General features: G+C 47.2%; 1 protein-coding gene across 1 annotated transcript in view; it reads left to right on the top strand.

Annotated features, from left to right (window-relative positions):
- SH2B2 (SH2B adaptor protein 2) overlaps nucleotides 1–26641 on the top strand; it is a 47289-nt gene that overhangs the window by 5484 nt on the left and 15164 nt on the right. Inside the window, exon 2 of the mRNA XM_053366820.1 lies at nucleotides 22348–23229. Within this exon, the coding sequence (XP_053222795.1) occupies nucleotides 22375–23229 (855 nt within the window). The 5' untranslated portion in view covers nucleotides 22348–22374. The remainder of the gene's footprint in view (nucleotides 1–22347; nucleotides 23230–26641) is intronic.

Raw genomic sequence — 26641 nt, 5'->3', positions numbered from 1 at the left:
TAAGAGCAGTGAGACAGTGGAACAGACTCCCACAAGATGTGGTGGACTCTCCTTCCTTGGAGGTTTTTAAGCAGAGGCGGGATGGCCACCTGTCATGGACGCTTTAGCTGAGATTCCTGCATTGCAGGGGGTTGGACTAGATGACCCTGGGATCCCTTCTTTCAAACATGGCCGAGACAGCGCCCCCTCTGGAAATGGGTACAATTGATGGTAGATCAAAACCCTTTCAGTCTGGCAGCAGGGGGTTGTTGGGGTGGGGTGGGCTCACCAGGTGAGCCTAGCAGGAACCTGTTTCAGCTGCTGCCAAACCCAGTATGGGTCAAAGCCATGTCTGCTGGAGACACCTTCTGCCTAGTGGTGAGGATTAAATAAGGAGGGAGTGAACCATGTGCACCACCTGGAGCTCCTAGGAGAAAATAATGGTATATACGTTGTTGTTGTTGTTAAATTAAAATACAACACATAAAAAGTGGCTTTAAAAACATGAAGAAAGAAAACAAAGAATAGTATACCACTTCCTAGATATACAGTCATACCTCGAGTTACAGACTCTTCAGGTTGCGCGATTTCGGGTTGCGCACCGCGCTGAACCCGAACGGGTTATTTCCGGGTTTCGATGTATGCGCATGCACAGAAGCGCTAAATTGTAGTTTGCACATTTTACTTGTCCATGCAAAGCCTAGATCTATAAGTAAATCAGCTCATAGTGTAGTCAGGTCTTCAATTCGTTGTTGAAGAAGAAGAGGGGGTTTGGTTTTGATATTCCGCTTTATCACTACCCTAAGGAGTCTCAAAGCGGCTAACAATCTCCTTTCCCTTCCTCCCCCACAACAAACACTCTGTGAGGTGAGTGAGGCTGAGAGATGGCAGAGAAGTGTGACTGGCCCAAGGTCACCCAGCAGCTGTATGTGGAGGAGCGGGGAATCGAACCCGGTTCACCGGATTACAAGTCCACCACTCTGAACCACTACACCACACTGAGTGAATGGTGTCATGCATTTATCCTTTCCAGGGCTGCAATGGTGGTACAGACATGCAATCAAGAAATGAAACAAATGAGCAAATTGCTCATGTCCCATCCATTTCAGTAGGTCTACTCTGAGTGTAGGACTTATAACTGGACACAACCCAGAGTGTCCAGTCACACCCAGCGGGGGAGTGTTTGATATTATATCAGAAGGATTGGATGGTGAAGCTGTAGCGCGATACCCGTGGCAAAGAGGACCCCTTTGCATGGGAAGGCATTTCTGTGCAGGCTGCCGGGGATCGCGGGAATTCCTGCAAGGTGTCTTGTTTAGTTTGCACCGTTGAAAGAAATTAGCAGCAAGTGTAGCAATACTGCAGCTCACATGCTGCATGTAATTGAATTTCCCAGCTCGGATTTGTGTTAGACGGGAGCGCTGTTAATATGGTATAGATTTGCATTTCCCATAATTCCTCAGCCAATTTAGGACACTTGGCTGTTGTTGCGAAACAGGGATGGGGAACCTCTGGCCCCAGGGGCCAAATGGGGGCGGGATCTTCTGAGCGCTCCATGCCAGTAGTGGGTGGGGCCAGGGGCAAAAGTGGGTGGAGCAAAGGACATAGATAAAACTTAGGCTAGTTTGTACACACACACACACACACACACACACACACACACACACACACACACACCTCTCTTATCCTCCATTCAGACAAGCAGGTGCCTTTGTCAAAATTCAAGGACGCATCCCAGAAAGTAGATTCCACAAGCCCAAAATCTGCCTGCCCCTGATTTAGGCCGCCTGGCTTGTCTAGGTAATTTGCACACACTCGTGCAAACATCGGGCGATGCCGGCTCTATGCACAAGATGCAAATTTCTGTTCTGTTTCCTTGCTTTTATCAGGAGAAGGAAACGGAATGGATTGCCGAGCCAAGGGCTACGCTTGCTTACTCTGTCGCTGGACGAATTCCTAATAGGGCAGCGGATAAAGAATCCGAGAAGGTTTTATTGCCTCCTCGGACAAATGTTTCCTAAGCCTTGAGTGACAGACGGAGCCTTCAGCCAGTCTGGGCAGGAAGTCAAAGCTTGCATTTAAGGGAAGGCGGCGTTGACTGTTCAGCAGGGAGGGGTGAAACGCCACTATTTAGTTGGCATTAAGAAAGAAAAGAAACAAAACCGAACCAGGAGCTTCCTGACTGGCTCAAACAGGAGTCGACAGAGACAGCCAGTCTGATGTGCTATTTATATTATATCCTATAGATCCCCATTATGCTTCTTTAAAAAAAAAGTTTGTTCCCATCTCAGGGAGGTGGGGAAGGAATGCTGCTCGCCCAGAGACAAAACATTGCTAGTATTTCATCCTCCTCAAGCTGCATCTCTGAAGTGTCCATGCTTGGAAATAAAAGTCATTGGCAGGGCTGTCATCCAAGTAAACTTGTACTGATGACTAGGGGAAGCAGAAGCTTTTGGGAAGAGGCTGCTTTTGAAATTCGCCACATCGGTTGGTGGAAACTCAGATCTATAATCTAGGCGCCAAATGGCTCCTTAAACCAAGGTTACAGCTGCCAAAACAGAATGCCTATTTGCCATTTGGGGACCAGGCAGCTAGAAAGCTGTATTTTTCAATATGCCGTTTTGGTTCCTGAAATTCATTCTGATTGTGCAGATACAGATAGAATTCTACAGGGTGTGTTGCTAGTGTGTGAAAACGGTCAAAATCCAAGGATCTTCCAGGCACGCTCCTCCACAGATAGTGGTGACGTCAGGCGCCATCCTGGGACCCAGGCGTCTTCACTTGGTTGCAGGTGGCTCATAGCCAGGTGCAAACGCGCCTGGTAAATTCCGAACGCTTGCACAGTGGATAGGGAGACCAAGGCCTGGATCTCGGGGAAGGGCCAAGCAGGTTGTTAAGAAAATGGCTCACCTGCAAGTCATCAGATACCCCTGGCCTAACACCTCCCCACCTGTTGAACTGTCTCAGTTGCCTTCCAGTCAGTGAAGAACCATCCGCTTCTGGAAAGGTGCTTGGGGATAAGTCTGAGGGCAAGATGGCTCCGAAAACTCCTCCAAGGACGTGGAGGCCACAGGACTGGCACGAACAAAATCTTTCATGCCAAGCCTCTAAAGGACACCAGCTATGCAAATAGCTATGCCTGCCCTGCTTTTCAAAAGGAGAGAGCAGCTTACACCTGGTGACATATTGCAGATCTCTGCTGTGCCTTATGAATTTGCAGCCCCGTAAACCCATACTGGAACGTTGCACTGACTTCTTCTATAAAACCTTAAAAACTTTCCATCATGCTGAGAGTTCCAAGTTCTGATTTTGCCAAGAGACAGCCAGGACTCCTGGAATCTTCTGCATTCAAAGCATATGCATTTCGACTTGAGCTTCTCAGAGAGCCATGTTGTAGGAGACCAAGGTTCAAAAGCAATTCCCCACTCTGCCATGAAGCCCATCTTGGGCCACTCACTGCCACTTGGCCTGACCTACCTCACAGGGTTGTTGTGGGGATAAATGTGGGGTTGAATAATGTCAGCTGCCTCGAGCTCCTTGCAGAAAAAGGTGAGATACAAATGCAACAAATAAATTGCAGCCTACAGTGGTTGCAATATAAGAATCATCTTATACTAAGTCCATCTAGTGCAGTACTGTCTGCCCTGACAGGCTGCAGCTTCCCATGGTCTCAGGTAACAATAACTGAACCTGGGGCCTTCTGTGTGGAAAGGATGTGCTAAACCAGTATTGGAGGCGATATGCCTTTGAATCCCAGTTACTGTGGGAATCACGAGTGGGGATGGCAATTGTCCTCCTGTCCTGTTTTGGGCTTTCTAGAGGTATCTGGTTGTTGGCTGTGAGAACAGCTGGTCTGAAAGAAAAAAGAGACAAAAGAAGAAGAGGGCAGCAGGCAGGTGGAAAAGGGGCAGTCATACAGTCAGAATGTTGTTGTTGTTTAGTCGTTTAGTCGTATCCGACTCTTCGTGACCCCATGGACCAGAGCACACCAGGCACTCCTGTCTTCCACTGCCTCCCACAGTATAGTCAAACTCATGCTGGTAGCTTCGAGAACACCATCCAACCATCTCGTCCTCTGTCGTCCCCTTCTCCTTGTGCCCTCCATCTTTCCCAGCATCAGGGTCTTTTCCAGGGAGTCCTCTCTTCTCATGAGGTGGCCAAAGTATTGGAGCCTCAGCTTCAGGATCTGTCCTTCCAGTGAGCACTCAGGGCTGATTTCCTTAAGCATGGATAGGTTGGATCTTCTTGCAGTCCATGGGACTCTCAAGAGTCTCCTCCAGCACCATAATTCAGAATGTGGCCCCCAACAAAGTGCCCCTGAAGGAATGTGTCTCTGGAAAGGGGAAGAAACATTGCCTACTCCTATTTTTAAGGGATACAGCCTGGCGTCTCTGTTGCTGGTCTGGGAGGAAGTGAGGTTTCTTGCCACACCAGTGTGGTGGTGTTATTAGAGGTGAAAAGGCACCGCTCTCCAAGTTCTGCTCCCTCCACCATCAATGAGGCAGAGCTGGAGCCAAGTGGAAACTCTCACAGTGCTGCAATATCCTGTCGTGAATCCTGTTCAGGAGCTGATGGAAGAGGGGTACCATTTATAATAAATTCGGAAAATGTCACCCAAAACGATCAAGGGGACAGAGCGACTCCCCCTTTTAAAAAAATTGTTCATTTGTTAGTCGCTTTATCTTGCCCGTGGCAACCCAAAAGCAACGTGCAGTCTTTCCCCTATGAGGAAAGTTTGCCGCATTTGGGACTTCCTGGTTTAGAGAAAAGGTGAGCAAGCGGCGACATGATCAAAGTTTGTAAAATTACACATTGCATGGAGAAAGCAGATGGAGAAATGTTCGTCTCCCCATAACGCTAGAACTCGTGGATGTCCAATGAAGCTGAAAGTTGGAAGATTCAGGGCAGAGAAAAGCAAGGGCTTTGTCACTCGGTGGATTGTTAAACTGTGGAACTCACTCCCACAGGAGGCAGTGACGATGGCCATCAGCATGGATGACTTTAAAAGAGGACTGTACCAATGCACAGAGAACAAGGCTATTGAAGGCTACTAGGCATGATGGCCTGGGACGTGGGTGGCGCTGTGGGTTAAACCACAGAGCCTAGGACTTGCCGATCAGAAGGTTGGCGGTTCGAATCACTGCGACAGGGTGAGCTCCCGTTGCTCGGTCCCTGCTCCTGCCAACCTAGCATTCGAAAGCACGTCAAAGTGCAAGTAGATAAATAGGTACCGCTGCGGCGGGAAGGTAAACGGCATTTCCGTGCGCTGCTCTGGTTCACCAGAAGCGGCTTAGTCATGCTGGCCACATGACCTGGGAGCTGTACACTGGCTCCCTCGGCCAGTAAAGCGTGATGAGCGCTGCAACCCCAGAGTCAGCCACAACTGGACCTAATGGTCAGGGGTCCCTTTACCTTTACCTTTAGGCATGATGGCTGCACTCTGGCTCCACGGTCAGAGGCAGCAATGCTTCTGAATATTAGTTGCTGGAATCCATGGGAGGGGAGAGGGCTCTTGTGCTTAAATCCTTCTTGCCCGCAGGCATGTGGTTGGTCTCTGTGAGAACAGGGTGCTGGGCTAGATGGACCATTGGCCCGAACCAGCTGGCTTTTCTTAGGTTCTTAAATTGGGCGGTTTTTAATGTTCAGATGTAATCTTTTGGTTGATCTTCCTAAGTTCAATGTGGCATAGACCCACTGAAATGAATGAACCCATGTTAATCATCTCCATTAACTTCAGTGGGTCTTCTTTGAGTAGGACTAGCATTGGAAACAACCCCCAATGTATATTTTTTATTTTATGTGTTGTAAACGATTGTCATTTTTTCTTGTTTCCTGCTGGGGAATGTTTAGATGCAAGTTGGGCTAGAAAATATGTTAAATAAGGAAAATTATTCCTGACCTGGATTCTCTCATTCCTCAGGCTTGTTTGTGTGCAGCAGCAGTGTTAGGAAAAAGTAGGCAGGCCTGATTTGTTTAGTTATTTAACTTATTTACATCCCACATTTTTCTCCATGCAGCTCAGGAGAGCATACATTGATTTGTTCCTCCCCAATTGCATCTTCACAACAGCCCTGTGAGGTAGGCTGGGCTAAGAGATAACACAGGAGGAGGAACCCTGCTAGATCAGGCAGACAGTCCACCAAACCAGCATCCGGTGGCTAGCTGGCTTTCTCTGGGAAAGCTGACATATTTGCTTCCATTGATGCTTCCAGCAGCAGGTATTCATTGCTTGACTATTTCTAAGCACAGAGGTTCCATTATGGCTAGTAGGCATCGATAGAATTTTCCTCCCATTTGGAAGCACAGCTTGCAACTACTAGAAGCTGTTCATTCAGTTCAGTGGGCACAAGCCTGTGGAACTCCCTCCCACCTGAGATTAGACAAGCAACCTCCTTTCTGAACTTTGGTTGCATGACTGAAACTTGCTGCAGCTGGCATTTTGAGCTCATTATTTGAAAATATTTTTTAAAAAAATATATTTATTTTTATTAATTTAATCAAGAACATATAATTTATTGACATATGCAAAAGTAAAGGGGGGAACCATGCAACTGTATGAAAATTAAACACCTCCCACCTTCATACATCTTTGAGTCATTTCATTCACAGTTCGGGGGGGGGTGATGATGTTGGAGGGTAGTAGCAATTTTTTTAAAGAGGGGAATTCTGTGAGCTGTAGTGTGTTAAGTGTGCCGAGTGTTGTTAGGCACTCTATTCTCCCTCAGAGCTACAATTCCCAGAGTTCCCTGCACAGAATGATGTGTTTTTAAACCAATCCCAAGAATTGCAGCTCTATGAGGGGAACGGGGGTCTGCCGACAACTCTCAGCAACCTGAACAAACTTCAGTTCCCAGAATTCCTTGGGAGAAGACATGTCTAAGCAGACAAGGTGTCATAGTTCTTCAAATGCATGGTGTCAATGTAAAGGTGACTGTGGGGTTGTGGCGCTCATCTCGCTTTCAGGCCGAGGGAGCCGGTGTTTGTCCACAGGCAGTCCTCCGGGCCAAGTGGCCAGCATAACTAAACCACTTCTGGTGCGATGGGACACCGTGGCGGAAACCAGAGTGCACGGAAACGCCGTTTACCCTCCCACCGAAGTGGTACCTATTTATCTACTTGCACTGGTGTGCTTTCGAACTGCTAGGTTGGCAGAAGCTGGGACAGAGCTCACCCCATCATGGGGAATCGAACCTCCGACCTTCTAATCGGCAAGCCCAAGAGGCTCAGTGGTTTATGCCACAGTGCCACCCCCGTCCCCAGGTGTCTATGTAGCCCAGGGTGGCTGCCTCTGTCTTAATCCAAAGGCAATTTCCAGGGTGAGGGAAGCCGAGTTAGGTCATATTCACACCATACATCTAAAAGATTCTTATACTGCTTTAACATGGGAACTATAGTTTGTTAAGGGCTGTGAAAGTTGTTAGGAGGACCCCCCCCCCCCGAGCTACGATTTCTAGCAGTAAATGTAGAATCATGAGTGCTAAAGCACCATTTTTCTTAGGAGTCTGGGGGGGGGTGCCTCTATCCGCACCTTGAACAAAACTGGCGATGATCAAATTGCTGGCCACCTTTTTCTGCATCTCTTCAGGGAATCATGGCCATTTAGCCATTGGGGTCTTTTTTCTCCCACCACTCCGCCTCCATGCTTGCTAATGAAAATGTCAGTCGATGGCTGGGATTATATACTGTTGTTGCATTAGCCCAGTAAGTGGTTGACATGAACAGCGCATTTCTTCCCCTCCCCCAACTGGCTGGACAATCCATAATTCGCTGAGCTAAAAAACACATCAACTGCACCACATCTCTGGTTGCTGATAAACACTTCAGTTGTGTGTTGTCCAATTCTTCCCCCGAGGCGGGAATGTTTGCTACTCTGATATTTTGCAACGAAGTTGGGAAACCTCATGTCAAGGGGGCAAATGTGGACCTCCAGTTCTCTCCAAATGGCCCTCAGAACTCTTCCTAGGTGGCACCCATCACTGAAGCCTGCTTTGAACTTTGGGTGTTTTTACCTGCCTGGAAAGTATCCTCCAGCTCTGAGAGGTGTGTTTGTGTAGAAAGCGGCCTACTGTACAAAGGTAAAATTTGCATAAGTTGCTCCACCCCTAGCGCATGGCCCTCAGAAGGTCGCCCAACAGGGTGTGCGGCCCTCTAGCTGAGAAAAGTTTCCTCAGCCCTGCTGTAGAGAGATGGCTCTTTGTGAGTTGAAATTTTCTGAAAAACAAAATGACAGTTTCTGTGCCTTGTTGTACAGGTGGGTGGAGGTGGTGGTGGTTTCAAAAAATCCCCCAACTTTAGGAAGTTGTTCCGTGAAAGGGAGGCTTGCACAGCAAGGTTATTATCAATCAGAGCTTGGGACATCCAGCCCGGGGGGTGGGGGTGGCGCTTGACTGGCCAGCTTGGTACAAAACAGAGAGATGACTGCTTGCTTGACTGAAGACAGATTGCAGATGGCAGTGTGAAAAGGCAGCCTTGCAAGTTTCAGCCAAAGGCCTCAAGAGCTATAGCAACGGGGTCGTTTTGCCCGGGGCCTTGCTTCAGCAGAAGGGGCTTCTCAGAAAGACCCTTTTGGCTTACGTTCTCTTCCTTTCTCTCTGTTTGCCCTCCCCTCTTTGCACGTCTAAAATCTTGCTTTTACTCTTCATGCCATCCTTATTTGGCTTGGCAAATGGGGGAGTGGAGAATGGGTAGCAAGAGGAACCCCGATACGATCTTGGGTTGCCAGACCTCTAAGCTGACCTGAAGACTCCAGATATGCGGAGCGGTACCTATTTATCTACTTGCACTTTGACGTGCTTTCGAACTGCTAGGTTGGCAGGAGCAGGGACCGAGCAACGGGAGCTCACCCCGTCGCGGGGATTCGAACCGCCAACCTTCTGATCGGCAAGTCCTAGGCTCTGTGGTTTACGGCTGCAAATTATTGCATAGTCTTTCTGGGCGGTCTGCCCTCCTCTGCTCCCTCCTCCCCTCTCCCAATTAACCTCCATCTCCAGGGCTCAGTAGTGGGAGGGAGTGCAGAAGAACAACAAGAGCCCTCCCCCATGACATCACCAGGGGTTACCCCAAGGTCTCAAGTTTGGGCCCTCATATCTCAGGATGTGAGATGCTCCTGACCTTGGCAACCCTCGCTGCATCCCTTAGAAGAGGGATCATCCCTGACCTTTGGCTGTGCTGACTTCTATGGCTGATGCAAGTTGGGGTTCAACGTCTGTGGGGAGGACACAGGCTTCCCTTCCCTGGCCCTATGATGGAAACTTACAAACAGATTGTCCCTGTGTCATGATTTGCAGCGACTCACAGGAGGGAGGGGCTTTAAATTACAACCCATGATTATCTCTCCTTCTGGCTCGTTAACCATCTGTGTGTAAAGCTTGCATCTTATTTCATTGAGGAAAGAGGTGCTTTCAACAACAACACCCCCTTGCCATTAAATGGTGCAATCCTAATTGCCGTTGTCTAGATTTAAAAGCCCTCTGGGGCATCAACAGCCCCCTTTTTTCTGCAGGCGGTCACAGCTTCTCTTTCACTCCCCCAAACCCTTCTTTCCCAAAAGGGCTGCCTCCCCTCTTGATGCTTTCATGTCAGAGGCTGATGAAAGAAAGCGCATTTTCACTAATGATCAAGATCTGCTTCTCCAAGTGTCTCTTTCGAGTTTGATTCCAGTGAGGGCCTTTGAACAGTTGTTGGCCTCATAACGATGAAAGGGATGTATGTGTGATGCCATAGCGGGAGTTTTTCTCCTCTCTGTCTACATGCCAAGGGTGGGTTATCATCCTCCCTTATCTGTGGATGTTTCCAGGCTGTCAGCATTTTGTGAGATGCAGCTCAGCCACATTCTGGAAATTCTGGAAATGTAGGTTTGTGGGGTTAAAGTGTATTAAAAGCACGTTGTTCGCCCCTGTGCAATGAACCCACTTTTTGTTCCTTTCAAAATGACTTTTCCCAATGGGGAAATGTACTGAAAAATGTGGAATAAACTAACGGTGAATGGGAAGAAACACCCCACAAACAAACTGGGGCGGATGCTTGTTGCCATCTGACCTCCTCTCAAGCAAATTTGAACAAATGCTCAATAAAGACTAGGTGCAGGCTATCCTTCGTTATTGTTCTCGAAGCTACCAGCATGAGTTTGCCTAAATTGTGGGAGGCAGTGGAAGATAGGAGTGCCTGGCGTGCTCTGGTCCATGGGGTCACGAAGAGTCGGTCACGACTAAACGACTAAACAACAACAATCCTTAGTTATAAGAATTTTAAGGACTCAAATATAGAATAAATATTCATAAATGCACACCTATCTAAATATATGAACCATGTGTCTGAAATGGTATGGGAGAACAATCCTGAAGTCATTTTGACTCTCCCAATGACCTCAGATTTTCCTCTGCAGTAAAGGAGGCAAATGGAGAAAGCCTTCAAGTTGCCTTTTTGCTTACAAATCCTGTCTTAAGGGCTTATTTGTGCATGAATAGGGTGAACCTGTGACCTGGATTCAGGAACTAAAGTATTATTAACCATCACAAAAGAAAGGCCAGACTGCCCAGGTAATGCAATCAGTAACCATTATCAGGCATCCTGGCAAACAGCTGTAGACTGCCTCCTTCTGCATGATGTTTTGGGGTGGTGGTCTTGAGTACAGGGTGGGCAATTTCAAAAGTCTGTACAGGTATAAGGGCTTGCACACCACTGCTCAGGGTTCTCCTCCTTCCTGTGTGTGGTGAGTAGGGACCCTGTTGCAACAGTTCCTTGAGTAAAGACCAGGCTTACTAGCCACTTCGCTTCTCAATATAAGAAGAAGAAGAGTTTGGATTTGATATCCTGCTTTATCACTACCCGAAGGAATCTCAAAGCGGCTAACATTCTCCTTTCCCTTCCTCCCCCACAACAAACACTCTGTGAGGTGAGTGGGGCTGAGAGACTTCAGAGAAGTGTGACTGGCCCAAGGTCACCCAGCAGCTGCATGTGGAGGAGTGGGGGCGCGAATCCGGTTCACCAGATTATGAGTCCACTGCTTTTAACCACTACACCCCACTGGCTCTGGTTGACCTCTGTTATTTTCTCCTAGCGATAGCGAACCGACTTATATGGGCTCTGGAATACCCCATAAGGGAAAAGGAGCAGTTTTTCTTATAACACTGTGTGCAAGCAAATCGGGGTGAATGCTCAGTAAACCGGTTGTCTGAAGGAACCCTGTGTTCCTTCCCCTAGGTTGTTGGTTGTATCTTGGCCTCTCATCTCTGCTTTCTGCAGGCTTCTCCTATAATGATTGTCATTTGAGTACTCTTTCTGGGTACACTCAGACTTGGGGGAATATTGCAATAGTTTTCCTAATTATAGTGCTGCCGCTTCTAATACACTATTCATACTGCAGTACCTGTTGAATTATGGAACGCTGGCTTGTTGACTGATACATATCGGTATATCATGCTAACGTTTGACCACATCAGTGGGTGTGGTGTGACACCACAATGAACATCACTGTAAAATGTCAGTACTACTGCCCCCCACACGCACATGTGCGTTTCCCCGCTCCCCCTAAAAACAGCAGGAAAGAACTGTATGCAAGTCTGCCACTTCAGATTTCATCACTTTAATCACATGACTTTCCAAATTAAGTGGGCTGCAAACAGATTTTTTTTCCTGGAATCAAATAACATGGAAATGACCAGTGCTGTTTTTCTAGAAAAAGAGGTGCTGGAACTCACTATGAACACCTCCCTTGTTCTCTTATAATGGCAATGGCGCCCACCTCAGAGGTGGGGGGGGCGGGGAAAGCCCAGGAAATGAGCACTAAACTGGTGCCATATTACATTAGTTTTCTCAAAGGGCTTTTACGTCATGGGAAATCTCAAATATAATGTAAAAATCAACAGTTGGGGAAATGGCGTAAACTGCTATGTGAATGCAACCTCTCTCCTTCTGTAGATTGGATAGATGAGGGGTGTGTGTGTTTTTCTAGCTCTCTGAATGAGTCACCGTACAGGCAGGTTCCTAAAGAACTGGTGGAATTTGTGGCATTGGTAGAGAGCAAGCAGTCCCCTAAGGCCTGGTTTTGGGGTATAAAGTCCTATGCAGCTTAGGATCAGGATACCTGAAAGATCATCTCACCACTGCACTCAGCAGGTGAGGGCCTCCTACGTATAGCAGTTTTTCAGGAAGCCTGTTCCACACAATGTAGGAATTGGGCCTATAGTTCTGCACCACTTCCCCTTGGGAATCCCCTCCCCTTAAATCAGACAGGCGCTGTCCTTTGTTGTATTTTGGGCACCAACTGAAGATGTTCCTGTTTCAACAAGCCTTTTAAGTAGAGATCTTTCCCAGTCTGCATCTGCATAAAGATGTCTTTATTGTCTTACTGCATGTTATACGTAACACGGACACTGGCACCAGAGCCTGCAATAAACCCAGATGCCAACTTTGCTGCCACATACACCCGGACAACACCATTACTGGCCCCAACAACATCACACATACCATCTCGGGACTATTTAATTGCTCATCGTCTAACATTGTATATGCCATCAAATGCCAACAGTGTCCTTCAGCTCTCTATATTGGACAAACAGGCCAAACCTTACGCCAAAGAATAAACGGACATAAATCGGACATCAAGAATCACAAGACAGAGAAACCAGTAGGAGAACACTTCAATCTCCCAGGACATTCTATACAAGATCTCAAAGTAGCTGTTTTACTACAAAGGAATTTCAGAAATAGACTGGAAAGAGAAGCTGCTGAATTGCAACTCATTACCAAACTTAAAACCATGGAGAGACCTGGTCTGAACAAAGACATTGGATTCTTATCTCATTATACATGACAAAGCCATTTTTCACCTTCTCACCCCTTGCTTTTTCCTGTAAGACCTATTGCAGTCGTTAAGAGTCGTCAACAGGCTCATCACAGCTATCTGCCAATCACCCATTCCCACCACCCTTCTGAGTAATACCCCTCCCCACCTTCTCACTATATAGAAGGATCTGGCAACTTCTGTTTCAGTGTATCTGAAGAAGTGTGCATGCACACGAAAGCTCATACCAAGAACTAACTTAGTTGGTCTTTAAGGTGCTACTGGAAGGAAAAAATTTTTTTGTTTTGACTATGGCAGACCAACACGTCTACCTATCTGCATGTTATTTGCCACCCTGGGCTCCATTTTGGGGGGCTGGGGGGGAAAGGGCAGGGTATAAATTTAATGAACGATCATAATAAAGACTGTCTTTATTTTTTTATATACAGTAGTGCGATCAATGTGCGTGGTGCTTTGGAGTCAGAAATCTGGCATAGAGAAGAGGGGAGGAAGATGAAGGCAAGAGTGAACCAGGTGGGAGAGGGGAGATGTGTTTGGTTCAGTTACACATACCAGGGCTTAGTTTCAGGAGGAACAGAAGACTAAGCAGTTGTTCCAAAGGCTTCATGGGGGAAATTTTTGGTTACTTGGAGGGAAAGGAGCAAACAAAGGATTTGAGGAAGTGGTTTGAGAGAGAGGTGTTGCTTCCTGTAATCTACTCCAGACTTAGATATAGCTAGTCTACTGGGGTGGCCAAATCCTCCCCCCTCCCTTGGCCCCCAGGAACTGGATGCAGTGTATTGAAGGTAAAAGCATCTTTACAGATTATGGTTGGCTTCTTTAGGCTAGGCTTAAAAAGTTGCTTTAATTTTTTAAAATTTAATTTTTTAAGTCTTTTTTTTTAAAAGCTTCGTACATCGCCTAGAGTGTACTTTTAAAAATAAAAGTACTGAATAAAACAATGCATGCTTGATGCAGGAAATATAACTGTGACATCTGTGATTGTTGCTGTACGTATGAGGCTGGGTTTTCTTTAGTCATTTCCAGCCACTTAGGCTTCGATTAAAAGGCAAAAGGGGACAGGTTTGCATATAATTTGTGCTAAGCACATTTTATGTATAGGTGTGAATTTAGAAATAATTCTTGTAACTTAATTGGAGATACAGGATACATTATTTGTGCGGATATAAGCCCAATGTGCTTGCTGTGACTGGTTTGCTGTCTGTTGTCTAGGTGCAAATTGCTGTCAGTCTTAAAGGCCTCTCCTGCTCTCCCTTCCTAGGGTTCTGTACCTTTAAACCAGACTTGGACCGGGCAGCTTTACTCTGCAAAATAGGGTGCATGGCCCCCCTATATGAGTCAACCAATCCATGTTGGAACTGGGGCAGCACTCTTGATCTCTAGCAAATAGTCACCAGGGCAGCCCTGTGTGAGGCATACAACAGTAGTCCAGCTTTGAGGTTACAAAGGTGCTAACATTTGCTCTTTTTATTTTTTTGACCCGAAAGGCTCACCCTTGGTTAAAATACAGTCATACCTTGGTACTCGAACGGCTTAATTCTCGACCGTTTTGGCTCCTGAACGCCGCAAACCAGGAATTGACTATTCCGGTTTGTGAACTATTTTTGGAAGCCGAACATCCGATGGGGCTTCCGATTGGCTGCAGGAGGTTCCTGCAGCCAATCACAAGCCGCGCTTTGGTTTCCGAACATTTTGGAAGTTGAACGGGCTTCCGGGACAGATTCCGTTCAACTACCAAGGTACGACTGTACAGTCGTACCTTGGGTTACATACACTTCAGGTTACATACGCTTCAGGTTACATACGCTTCAGGTTACAGACTCCACTAACCCAGAAATAGTACCTTGGGTTAAGAACTTTGCTTCAGGATGAGAACAGAAATCGTGCAGCGGCGGCGCAGCGGCAGCAGGAGGCCCCATTAGCTAAAGTGGTGCTTCAGGTTAAGAACAGTTTCAGGTTAAGAACGGACCTCCAGAACGAATTAAGTACTTAACCCGAGGTACCACTGTATTATGTTGGAGAATCTCATGTGATGCACACTCCCCCACTGGTGAAAAGGTAACAGTGCCTCTCCTCATAATTGTCAGACAACTAATCATGTTGACAGAGGTGCGGGTTTTGGGGTTTTTTAAAGCCTTTTCAAGTTCCACAGGTTTAATAAAAAGGAGTCAGGCTGTTTCAAATTCCCAGATGTCCTTGCCAGAAACTATTTTTAATAAAGAGACGCTTGAGTATTCCAAGATGTGGCAAACGATAAATAATGCAGAGCACACAAATTCAAGCCTCAACTATGTCAGTGACTCCAAAGAGGAGAGTCCTCAGAAAGTCAGAAGTTGCGAGAGGCATCAAAGGGCAGATCTGAAAGGGCCCAACCACACGTAGTTTGCAGGGGAAACTTTGCAAACTTCATTTATGTAGCACCACCGAAGTGCATGGTCCTTGACCACATAAGAAGAGCCTGCTGGATGACGCCAACAACCCATCTAGTCCAGCCTCCTGTTCTTACAGTGGCCGACCAGATGCCTGTGGGAAGCCTGCAAACAGAGCATGCTCCTGTCCTGCAGTTTCTAACAACTGCTGTTGCTTAGAAGGCTTATTTTTGCTGCCTCCAACTCCGGAGACAGTGCACAGCCACCATGGCTAGTCAGTATTGATAGCCTCCTCCTCCTCCATTAATTCGTCTAATCCTCTTTTAAAGGCATCTAAGTTGGTAGCCGTCAGTGCTTCATGTGGGAGGGAGTTCCACTGTTTAACTCTGTGATGTGGGAAGAAGTGCTTCCTTTTATCTGTCCTGAACCTTCCAGTGTTTAGCTGCATTGAATGTCCATGGGTTCTAGTGTTGGGAGAGGAGAAGAAAAGCTTTCCTCTATTCCATGGGTAGGCAAACTAAGGCCCGGGGGCCGGATCTGGCCCAATCACCTTCTAAATCCAGCCAGCGGACGGTCCGGGAATCAGCGTGTTTTACATGAGTAGAATGTGTCCTTTTATTTAAAATGCATCTCTGGGTTATTTGTGGGGCATAGGAATTCGTTCATTTTTTCTTTCTTTCAAAATATAGTCCAGCCCCCCACAAAGTCTGAGGGACAGTGGACCGGCCCCCTGCTGAAAAAGTTTGATGACCCTTGCTCTATTCACTCTCTCCGTGCCATGAATAATTTTACACACCTCTATAATGTCACCATTTTCTCCAAACCAAGAAGTCCAAAATGCCACCCTTCCTCACAGGGGAGTCAGCATTAACCCCTTGGGTCACTTTACTTTTGTTTTAAACCTTTCCAGAACTATACACAGTATGCCAAGTAGTCGGACCATACATTTGTATAATGGTATTATGATATCAGCAGTTTTCGATTCCTTTCCTAATGACCTGTAGTGTGGAATTTGCCTTCTTCACAGCTGCCCTGCACTGGGTCGACCATGTTTCATGTGCAGTCTCCCTGCCTGCAAAGAGCTTCCATGAACAATTTAGATTTAATTGAGGGAGGAGACAATTTGCCCGTACACATGACATTAGAGTTGTACGTAAACATGCTCGTTCCTTTTTCCAGGGGTCAATGCTAACTTAAGTGCTGGAACAAAAAATGCTTTCAAATGTCATCATCATTAATGCACAGAGCTCTCCAGAAACCTTTTTTTTTTTAAATGCAAAGATTGAAGCATCAGCAATTGGGGTGGGGGGCATGAACACACACACACACACACACACACACACACACACACACACACACCTACTTTGACCGGGGATAACCTTTCGAGCTGACCGGGCAAAAAGCAGGCACTGAAGCCCACGAGACAAAATCTAGGCAAAAGCGTGTAGTGAGGGGAGGAAGGAGGAGGTCCATTCAAGGTTCGGCTAACAAATTTACAAAGAGCCTAGCGAGGAAGAAGAAGAAGGAGAGTTTGGATTTGATATCCCGCCTTTCACTCCCCTTCAGGAGTCTCAAAGCGGCTAACAATCTCCTTTCCCTTCCTCCCCCACAACAAACACTCTGTGAGGTGAGTGGGGCTGAGAGAAGTGTGACTGGCCCAAGGTCACCCAGCAGCTGCATGTGGAGGAGCGGAGACCCGAACCCGGTTACCCAGATTACGTGACTACCGCTCTTAACCACTACACCACACTGGGAGGAATGGAATTCAGAGTGGCATTGACATTTTGCTGATGCAAAGCAGAAGCAACCTCCAGGGCTCCTTCACTGCCTTTTCTACCTGCGTCCACCATCATACAGATATGGATGTGTTTTGACAAGTTACCCAATACAACTGTGAATGCTGCTAAAATGCAACTCTCATCAACCCCAGCCAGCACAGCCAATGGCCAGGGATGATGGGAGATGTAGCTCGGCTGAGTCAAATGCATGTTTGGGGGGAAGGGGGGGGGTCTGTCTGAATGAAACCTAAGGAACCTTCCACACACCTGCCGCCATGAGTGCTGGAAGGAAGACCGCTCCCTGCTGAAGGCCCATTTCCACCTGGCCTAGGGGCAGAGCCCAGATTCACCTTGAACAGCTAAAAGAGGCTCCTGAGAGGCCGGAGGGACATTGCTGAAACAACTCTTGGGTTGCGGCAACTGGCTAAAATGTTTTACAATGTTTTAAATTGCTAAAATTTTGGTTCCTCTGTTATGTTTTTGTCGGGTTGGTGTTGGTTAAATGTTTAGTTGGGGTTGGTGGTTATTTTAATTTGGGTATACAATGGTACCTCGGGTTACATACGCTTCAGGTTACATACGCTTCAAGTTACAGACTCCGCTAACCCAGAAATATTACCTTGGGTTAAGAACTTTGCTTCAGGATGAGAACAGAAATCATGCAGCGACGGCGCAGCGGTAGCAGGAGGCCCCATTAGCTAAAGTGGTGCTTCAGCTTAAGAACAGTTTCAGGTTAAGAACAGACCTCCGGAACGAATTAAGTTCTTAACTCGAGGTACCACTGTAATTGTAAACTGTTTATAGTTGTTTTTATTGTTGTTATTGGTTTTCATTGACTCACTGATCAATACCCAACCTCCCCCATCTATCTTTAAATAAAGGAAAAAAGAGTTGAAATCATTTAAAATTAAAATTTAGTGTATTTTTCATCTTTGTTGGAAGCCGCCCAGAGTGGCTGGGGAAACCCAGCCAGATGGGCGGGGTACAAATAATAAATTATTATTATTATTATTATTATTATTATTATTATTATTTTAACTGACCACTCCCATAGGTCCCTGCTATGATGTGAAAAGATCTTTGTTGACCACTCCAAAACAACCCCCCCACTATAATTAAATAATGGTAGTAATAATAATAAAGTTGGCCACACCCACTCTGACACATGACCGTCAGAGAGTCAACTGTGAGTCAATGCAGCCCTCAGCTGGAAAAAAGCAAGCCACCCTTTTCCTAGGAGACCCCTTGGTAACAATTAACAGCAGGTTTCAGCTCGCCATACTCCCACCCACCACCCAATTGCTGTTCCACACCTCTTTCTACTCCTGGAACTAAGCGAGAGTGACAGCTGAACTCTTCCTTGTCAGGCAGATTTTCCATCAGACAAGACACAGCTAGCCAACCAGGTCACAAGCCGTTGAGAGATCAGCTCTTCCTTCTACATTAATACACAGAAGGTCTTCCCATCGTTCCCCGATTCCTCCCCTTCGGATATTGCTGACGTGATGGATGGGATTCACTCATCCATTAGAAGCTCAGCTGGTTGACCCCAGGGCAACAGAGCGAAAACACCCAACAGATGACACACACCCTTTCCTTACTGATGTTTTTCAGCGAACTAAGAAACTTCAGGTGTACAGTGGTACCTCTGGTTACGTACTTAATTCGTTCCAGAGGTCCATTCTTAACCTGAAACTGTTCTTAACCTGAAGCACCACTTTAGCTAATGGGGCCTCATGCTGCCGCTGCACCGCCCTAGCACAATTTCTGTTCTCATCCTGAAGCAAAGTTCTTAACCCGAGGTACCATTTCTGTAACCTGAAGCGTATGTAACCTGAAGCGCATGTAACCCGAGGTACCACTATATTTTGTTGGGTTTCTTTAAAAATAGCTGCCTTGATTTGCCTAACAGGCATAAGCTGACAGGCCATAATGCACCATAAAGCAACAAACAAGCAAGGATGGTAAGTAGCCAGGGAGAATGGGAGTTGTAGTTTAGCAATATCTGGAGGTTCCCCACACCAGATTTGGAAAGCTAGAGGCATATTCCAGGCATAATAATAATAATGTTATTATTTATACCCCGCCCATCTGGCTGGGTTTCCCCAGCCACTCTGGGCAGCTTACAGCACATATAAAACATAATGAAACTTCAAACATTAAAAACCTCCCTGCCTTCAGATGTCTTCTAAAAGCCAGATAGTTGTTCATTTCCTTGACATCTGACGGGAGGGCATTCCACAGGGAGGGTGCCACTACCGAGAAGGCCCTCTGCCTGGTTCCCTGTAACTTCACTTCTTGCAGTGGGGGAGGCCTCCAGAAGACCTTTGGAGCTGGACCTCAGTGTCTGGGCTGCGTGATGGGGGTGGAGTCGCTCTTCAAAGCCATGCTGGGGGAGGGTGGCTTGGGGAGAGTCCCAGGGGACAGAGAGAGACTTGAAGAGCCACAGCGCCTGCGCCTGAAGTTCCCCAGCCCCATCGCTATTCTTGCCCTCTTCACACACGTAATGCACCGATAAAGTTTTTGTTTATTGCTTTGATAGTGTGCCTTTCCTCCAAAGAGCTACGGGTAGTGGTGTACATTGTCTCTTGCTCACCATATTATCCTTACAACAACCCTTTGAGGTATGTTAAGCTGAGAGCTGGTGGCTGCCTAAGGGTCACCCAGTGAACTTCATGGCTGAGGTGGGCAGGTGGGATTTGAACCCTGATCTTCAAGGTCCTAGTCCAACACTCTGTTACACTGGCTTAATGCTCATTTTTGTGCATTCACACAAGGGATGTATTCCCCCTCACCTCTCAGAGCTTTTGCAACTGAAGGTTACCTGAGGGGTTACCTTTCCTCGTATGAACCTGTCCAGTAGCTGTCCACCTCTGCCCCAGTGGATAGCCTCTTCCGCTCACCTAAGAGTTGTTTTCTGGCTTAGCGAATTAGCACTTGTGAGAGGAAAGTGACCCCCATATTCAGCGCCATTCTTCAGTTTGAACAATATCTTTTAACATGGCCTTACAGTGTTTATTTGATACAGCGCGTGTCTTCCTCAATCATGCTTTTTATATTGTAATTTTATATTGTGAACTGCCCTGAGAACTAGGAATGAATTAATGTAATTAATAATAATAATTAAATAATAATATCAGCCTCTGTAATCCAGCTCTCGGTTCTACCAGTGTATGTGAGGCGGGTGGCACCAGAGGTTAACCTTCTTCTGCTGTTCCTCTCTATCTTGGGAATACCTTCTCCCCCGAAACATCTACTTGTTCCATCTTTGGTTTAGGTGCCAGGTGAAAACATTTTCTTTCATTTCCTTTTTGCTCAGGCTGTTTTATGCACTTGAGGGTTCATGCTGGCACTCTGGTCTTTATTGCTCTGCTTTGTCTTGTTTTATTGTAAATCCGTTGACTTGTTTTTAAACTGTGACTTTTATTGTTTTGTCATGAGCTGCTCCAAGAACATTTGCTGAAGAGCATCCTGTAAATATTTCAAGTGAGCGAAACAGAGATGCAGAGGCAGGGGAGAGAGAGGCGGCCAGAACCCCTGAAGGAAAACTGAATGTAGCAAGCCCAGCCAACCAAATCGATTAATAAGGCATTTCCAAAAGGCGAGAACAGGGGTGTTGTTGCAGAAAACAGGAACAGATTGTGCAAAATAGAGGCTGTTCCTGGTAAACAGTGACAGTTGGGAGCCTGTGTGACTCACACATGCCTGCCTTCCCCTTCCAGCATTGTGGAGAGGTGAATGTGTGTTTGAAGCCTTAGCACTGAACCAAGAGGTCTCTGCTGTCTGTTCCAGCATACAACAGATGTTTCTGGACATCTTTAGCCCAGAGTCCTTCTCAGTGCCGACTAGTTACTCCTAATGTTTTATGTCTGCCACTTACTGGTTCTTCCAAGGCACTCCAAGACACAATAAAATGTTTGGGGTTTCTCTGTTGCTTTACGGTGGATCAGCCTCAAACCGATGCCAACCAGTGGCTTTCCTGATCACTGCCAAGAGTTTCTCACTAGGCAGGAGATTCTGTCTGTCCCATGGCCCATTAGAAAAGCTGTCCACAAGCCTTCCTTTCCGGAGTCTCTTCAGCCAAGCTGAGTTAACCATTTCCCAAGGAAGAGTAGCTTTTGTGATGCTGATTTATTTCTGATCTTGGGAGAGCTACATCAAAAGTTACCGTGGCCTGGAAACTCTCTTGAAATTCCGAATGTCTGTTCTGACCAGCAAAGGATGGGTGACGAGAGAGTCTCCCCATGTGAGTAGAGTGGCCTGCTCACTGTGTAACCACGTTGTACTCATCTAGGGTGTCCGTGAGTCAAGGCCGGACTACTGTGGCTGTCATTCCCAAAATAGGGCCCCACTTCTCCCCAAAAGGAACACATGAAATAAAGTACCAGAAAGTAAGTTGTACAGTATCTTAGCAAATTTATTATAGCATGATTGATTGTGGACTGGAGACAATATTAGGGATGGGGACAGCTCCCACCCAACCTATGGCCTCAATTCCTTGGGCCAACCTAGGGATCACTCACTGTGCTCTGGATCCAATCCCAAAGGAGTCTCTTAAATATACAGCTGGGAAGGGGGTCAGTTCTAGACCACCCAGAAAGGAGAGTCGGGCACTGGCTCCTACCTTCTTTTGGAAGATGAAGCCAGAGGTCAGGATAGGTTTTGATTTAAAAGTGCTTATATTGATGTTTAGAGCCCTATACAGCTCAGGAATGCATTACGTCAAAGACTGCCATTCCCCATATGAACCAACCCTTGTGATCTTCATCAGATGTCCTTCTCTGTGTGTTCCACCTGAGGGAGTGTGAAGGAAATGGGCCTTTTCAGTGGTGGCCCCCTCATCTGTAGAAGGCTCTCCCATGGGAGACATGCCTGGTGCCATCCTTGTCCATCTTTAGGGGCCTGGCTAAATAATGTTGTTTCTTACAGTGATTCTCACCTCTTGGTGGAGTGGGCCACACTTGTTCATATTAATAAGTTGCTGTATGAGCATGTTATATGTTCTATATTGTTCGTCGCTCTGATTCCCCACCCAGCCACCGGTTTTAAATAGCTTTTTATGTGTTGCATTTTACCTTGTCAAGTTGCTTTGAGAATTTTTACTGTATAAAGCGACTGATAAATGCAGATAACAATAAATTATGACAATACTCTTTGCATGCCTGGTGGGGGATGAAGAAGGATGCATCACTGTGACGAAGCTAGCCTACTGCACAAAAGATAACATTCATAATCATTCTTCTTCCAGTTTTTGCCACACGAATGCCATATGGCCCTTGGAAGGCAGTCCAGAAGGCAATGTGGCCCTCGGGCTAAAAACAGGTTCTGCCTCCCTGCAATAGCTCTAACCAGGTGGCTGTGTGGGTGTCAAACAGGACTGCCCATCTCTCACTGTCTCTTTCTTGCCTTTGGGCAGTTTGCCAGCAGGTGGAATGGACCAGTCATGAATGGTGATGCCTTTTGTCAAGATCCTCCCTCCCAGCTTCCCGACTGGAGGGAATTCTGTGAGCTGCACGCCCAGGCTGCTGCAGTGGACTTTGCTCAAAAGTTCTGCCAGTTCCTGAAGGAGAATCCGCACTACGACACCCCCGGGGCAGAGACCTCCTTCTCCCACCACTTTGCCGCCAACTTCTTGGACATCTTCAGCTTAGAAGTCAACAGGGTGTTCGTTTCCAATTCCCCCACCAAATACAACATCGTGCCATTTGTCGGGCTTCAGAACTGCCACATGCCTTACGGGCAGGACCTCCTGCCGAGGAAGGAGCAGGCCTCCACGGAGTCCCTCGACAGCATGGACAACCCCGTCTCCTCCGGCAGGTATCTGAGCCAATCACAGCAGGTCCAGGCCCGGAAGGTCTCCTACGGCCAATCCCGGAGTTCGGAGGATGTCTCTGTCCACGCCACCTCCAAGCCGAAGTTCAAGAAAGGCTTTTCCCTGAGGAATATGAGCTTGTGCGTGGTGGATGGCATGAAGGAGATGTGGCACAGGAGGTCTTCCCCGGAGCCCGGTGCAGAAGCCACACAAAGCAGGCGGTCCGACAGGGAACACTGCCCTCCCGGGAACAAGGAGCATGGCGATTCCAGGGAGAAATGGACCCACAAGCTGCGCCTTTCGAAGGGGCAGTCTTCGAAGGTGGATCTGGTGGACATTCAGAGGGAAGGGACCCTCCGCTACATGGTCGCTGACGATACGAACTGTGTGGGGAGTTCTCAGTGGCAAAAGTGTCGGTTGTTGCTAAGGAAAGCTGTGAAGATGGAGGGAGAAAAGTTCCTTCTCGAGTTTTACGTTCCTCCCAAGGTAAGGACTTCCGTAGCTAAAACCTGCCTTTCATATGTATGTATTGGCTTTGTTTGTTTGCTTTTATTTCAGTGGGGTGAGCGTCGGATTGCAGGTGCAGAGAAGCCAACTAACCAGAGGACAGAGGTCAGGAAGGGGAAGCCGAATGCTTCTCTGCACTCAAAGTGAACTTTCACCCTAAGAAGGGTGAAAGGAATCATCATTCTGTAGTCTACTTCCAGTTGAAATGGCTTGTATCTGAGTCTTCTTCCTTGGCGATCACTCAGGGATGCGGGTGGCGCCGTGGGTTAAATGACAGAGCCTAGGACTTGCTGAGCAGAAGGTCGGCGGTTCGAACCCCCACGACAGGGCAAGCTCCTGTTGCTCGGTCCCTGCTCCTGCCAACCTAGCAGTTCAAAAGCATGTCAAAGTGCAAGTAGATAAATAGGTACCACTCCGGCGGGAAGGTAAACAGCGTTTCTGTGCGCTGCTCTGGTTTGCCAGAAGCGGCTTAGTCATGCTGGCCACATGTCCCGGAAGCTGTACGCCGGCTCCCTCGGCCAATAAAGCGAGATGAGCACCGCAACCCCAGAGTCGGCCATGACTGGACCTAATGGTCAGGGGTCCCTTTACCTTTACCATAGTTGAGTAAGATTGACTTCCATGAACCTGATCTTAACAGTGAGTCCGTAAGTGACTGCGGCGGCCAATTCTGGATCCACACGCCCTTCCACAGTGGGGACATAGGTTTCTAGGCGGGAGTTGGTCACGGTGAGGGTTTGCCAAGCATGCCTTCCTCTTAGCATATTTCTCCCTTTCGTTCTGAGTTTGTCCATGACACCTTTGGTAAAGGCTGTTCTCCACTTGGAGCACTCACAGGCCAGTGTTTCCCAATTGTCAGTGTTTATACTACATTTTTTAAGATTTGCCTTGAGAGAGTCTTTAAACCTCTTTTGTTGACCACCAGCATTATGCTTTCCATTTTTAAGTTTGGAATAGAGTACTTGCTTTGGAAGACAATAATTAGGCATCCGAGCAACATGACCAGTCCAACGAAGTTGATGTCAAAGAATCATTACTTTAACATTGGTGATCTTTGTTTCTTCCAGTACACTGACATTAGATCACCTGTCTTCCCAAGTGATGTGTAAAATTTTTCGAAGACACCGTTGATAGAATCTTTCAAGGAGTTGGAGATGGCACTTATAAGTGGTCCATGTTTCACAACATAAACAGTAAGGTTACTTGGGTGCCAGTTTTAAATAGTAGTTCTTACAATGACCAGCTGGCATAGAAACAGCTCGGGGACAGGAGGTGCCTGATAGAGCTGGCTTTTCAGCTGAGCTCATGGAACAAGCCCCTTTTGTCATCTCTCCCACAGCCCGATGGAATGACTGGCTGCTGCCAGGTGGCAATTGCGACTGACCATGAAGGCAGAGCATAGCCATTGTGGCTAGCAGGCCATTGACAGCCTTCTCCTCCATGAATTTGTCCAATCCTTGTTTTTAAAGCCATCCAGGTTGGTGGCCATCACTGCCTGCTGTGGGACTGATTTCCATAGTTTAACTAAGCACTGCATAGTTTTGTATTATTTTTTGTTCACATTGTATTGTTTTGCTGATGCTCTTTGCCACTCTGGGCTCCTTTTGGGAGGAAGGATGGAACGGAACCCTAATGAAATCAATAAATAATACATAATCCTGTATACTGAGTCAGACCCTTGCCAGTGTTTTTGGCTCAGAAGGCCGTGGTTCTGCAAGGTCCCAGGCCAAAGTCTCTTCCAGTGCTGGAGATCCTTTTACTGGAGTATTGAGCCAGTTTGCTCCCTTGAGTACCCAGGGGCCCATTTCCTTCCTAAAAGGCTGCATGTAAAAGCAAAAGGAATTACTGCCAGCCAGGCTGGTGCTTTGTCTTTTGTTGAATCCTTTCCTGTCTTATTTTTTCCACATCTTGTGTGTGTGTGTGTGTGTGCGCGCGCTTTATTATCCTTAATCGATTGTCTCTCTTTAAAAGTCTGGGAAGTGGCAGTAGATAAGAAGCTTGTTCATGCCTCCCCCCCTTCCCCCCCCCCCGGCCCTTTGTAGCTTGTTTCCAGATGTCATTTTCTCTCACAATTGCTCCGTTATATATGCCTAAAAGTTTCCCCTTCCGCCTACACAACAACCTGGTGCCTTCCAGTTTTGGACTACAACTCCCATGAGTCTCAGTCAGCACCGTCATGCTAACTGACTTGTGAAAGGGGGTCCAGTTTCTTGTAGCGCTACAAGCTAAGCAGGTCTGGATCTAGTCTGGCACCCCCTAGTCCATGGGCACCACCATGGTGCGTAAGGATGCCTTCCTTGGGTGTCCCCAGGCAGGAGGCCCTTGGACCCTGCGGAAATTTTGTTTGGCCAATCCCTCTGGCTTCTGTGATTTCAGTAGGCATCTGTTGCCCACAGGTTCAAGTATATATTTTTAGCTAGAGAGGCCAAGCTGCCCAGGGAATTCCAGTGTGGCCGTAAACACGTGGGAGGCAATTCCAAGCAATGATAAAAATAACAGAAACAATAGGGGCTAGCAGCTTGCTTTTTTAAAAAAAGGAAAATACAAGTTAGGATTTTCAGAGGAGCTGAATTCTATTATCGTTGGGGAAGCGTTACAGCTCAGTAATGGAGTGATGCTTGCATGCAGAAAGGACCCAAGTTCAATCCCCGATGGCAAGTGGGGAGAGCTGATCTGTGTGGAAACTCTGGGGGGCTGCTGCCCGTTGGAGTAGACCAGGGCTGTGCAATGCAGAGCTAGACAGACCCTTGATCTAATTCTGTATAAGGAAGCTTCCTATGTCCCTATAGCCTTCCGGTGTCTTTCCACACACCCTGCAGTTTCTCTTGGTATCGAGAAACCGCTCTGTGACCGCAGCGGCTTATTTGCTGCTGATTTGTGGAGCGTGTTTCCTTTTTGGCCATTCTCTGGATTTCTTGCTAGACCAGCTGTTCTGACAGCTGGGTGTGAAACAGACAGCAGCCGCACGCGGTTTCATGCCTGCAGCCTGTGTGCCTGCTCCGGGTTCAAGCGTAGCCTTGCACGAAACCTTCCCTCGCTCATCACGGCGTCTCTGTAAATTGAGCCGAAGGGAATTTGTCACTCTGCAGGGGGGACCGGACAAGGGCGCATGGAAAATCCCATTTCGGTGAAACCCTTTTATGGTGCCTGCTCTCTGGCTGTTGCCAAACAAGCAAGAGATCTTGTTTCCATTCATTCCCTTCTAACCTTTCTCCCATCCCCAAGGAGGAGGTCGTGGACAGGTTGCTTAAAGCAGCTCTCTGGGCCAGTGCTTAATTTATCCCTAGGAAAAGAGAAGTGTGGACTGAAGCCCCCTCCCCTCTTTCACACACCCCTCCTCACACACAAACTTTGCTAAACTGGGAGCCCTTCTCCCTAAAAACTCTTGTTA

This window comes from Podarcis raffonei, chromosome 15, assembly GCF_027172205.1.
Source record: "Podarcis raffonei isolate rPodRaf1 chromosome 15, rPodRaf1.pri, whole genome shotgun sequence".
NCBI classification, from domain to species: Eukaryota; Metazoa; Chordata; class Lepidosauria; order Squamata; family Lacertidae; genus Podarcis; species Podarcis raffonei.
Note: the sequence above shows the minus strand (reverse complement) of the source record. Positions and strands in the feature narration are given on the sequence as shown.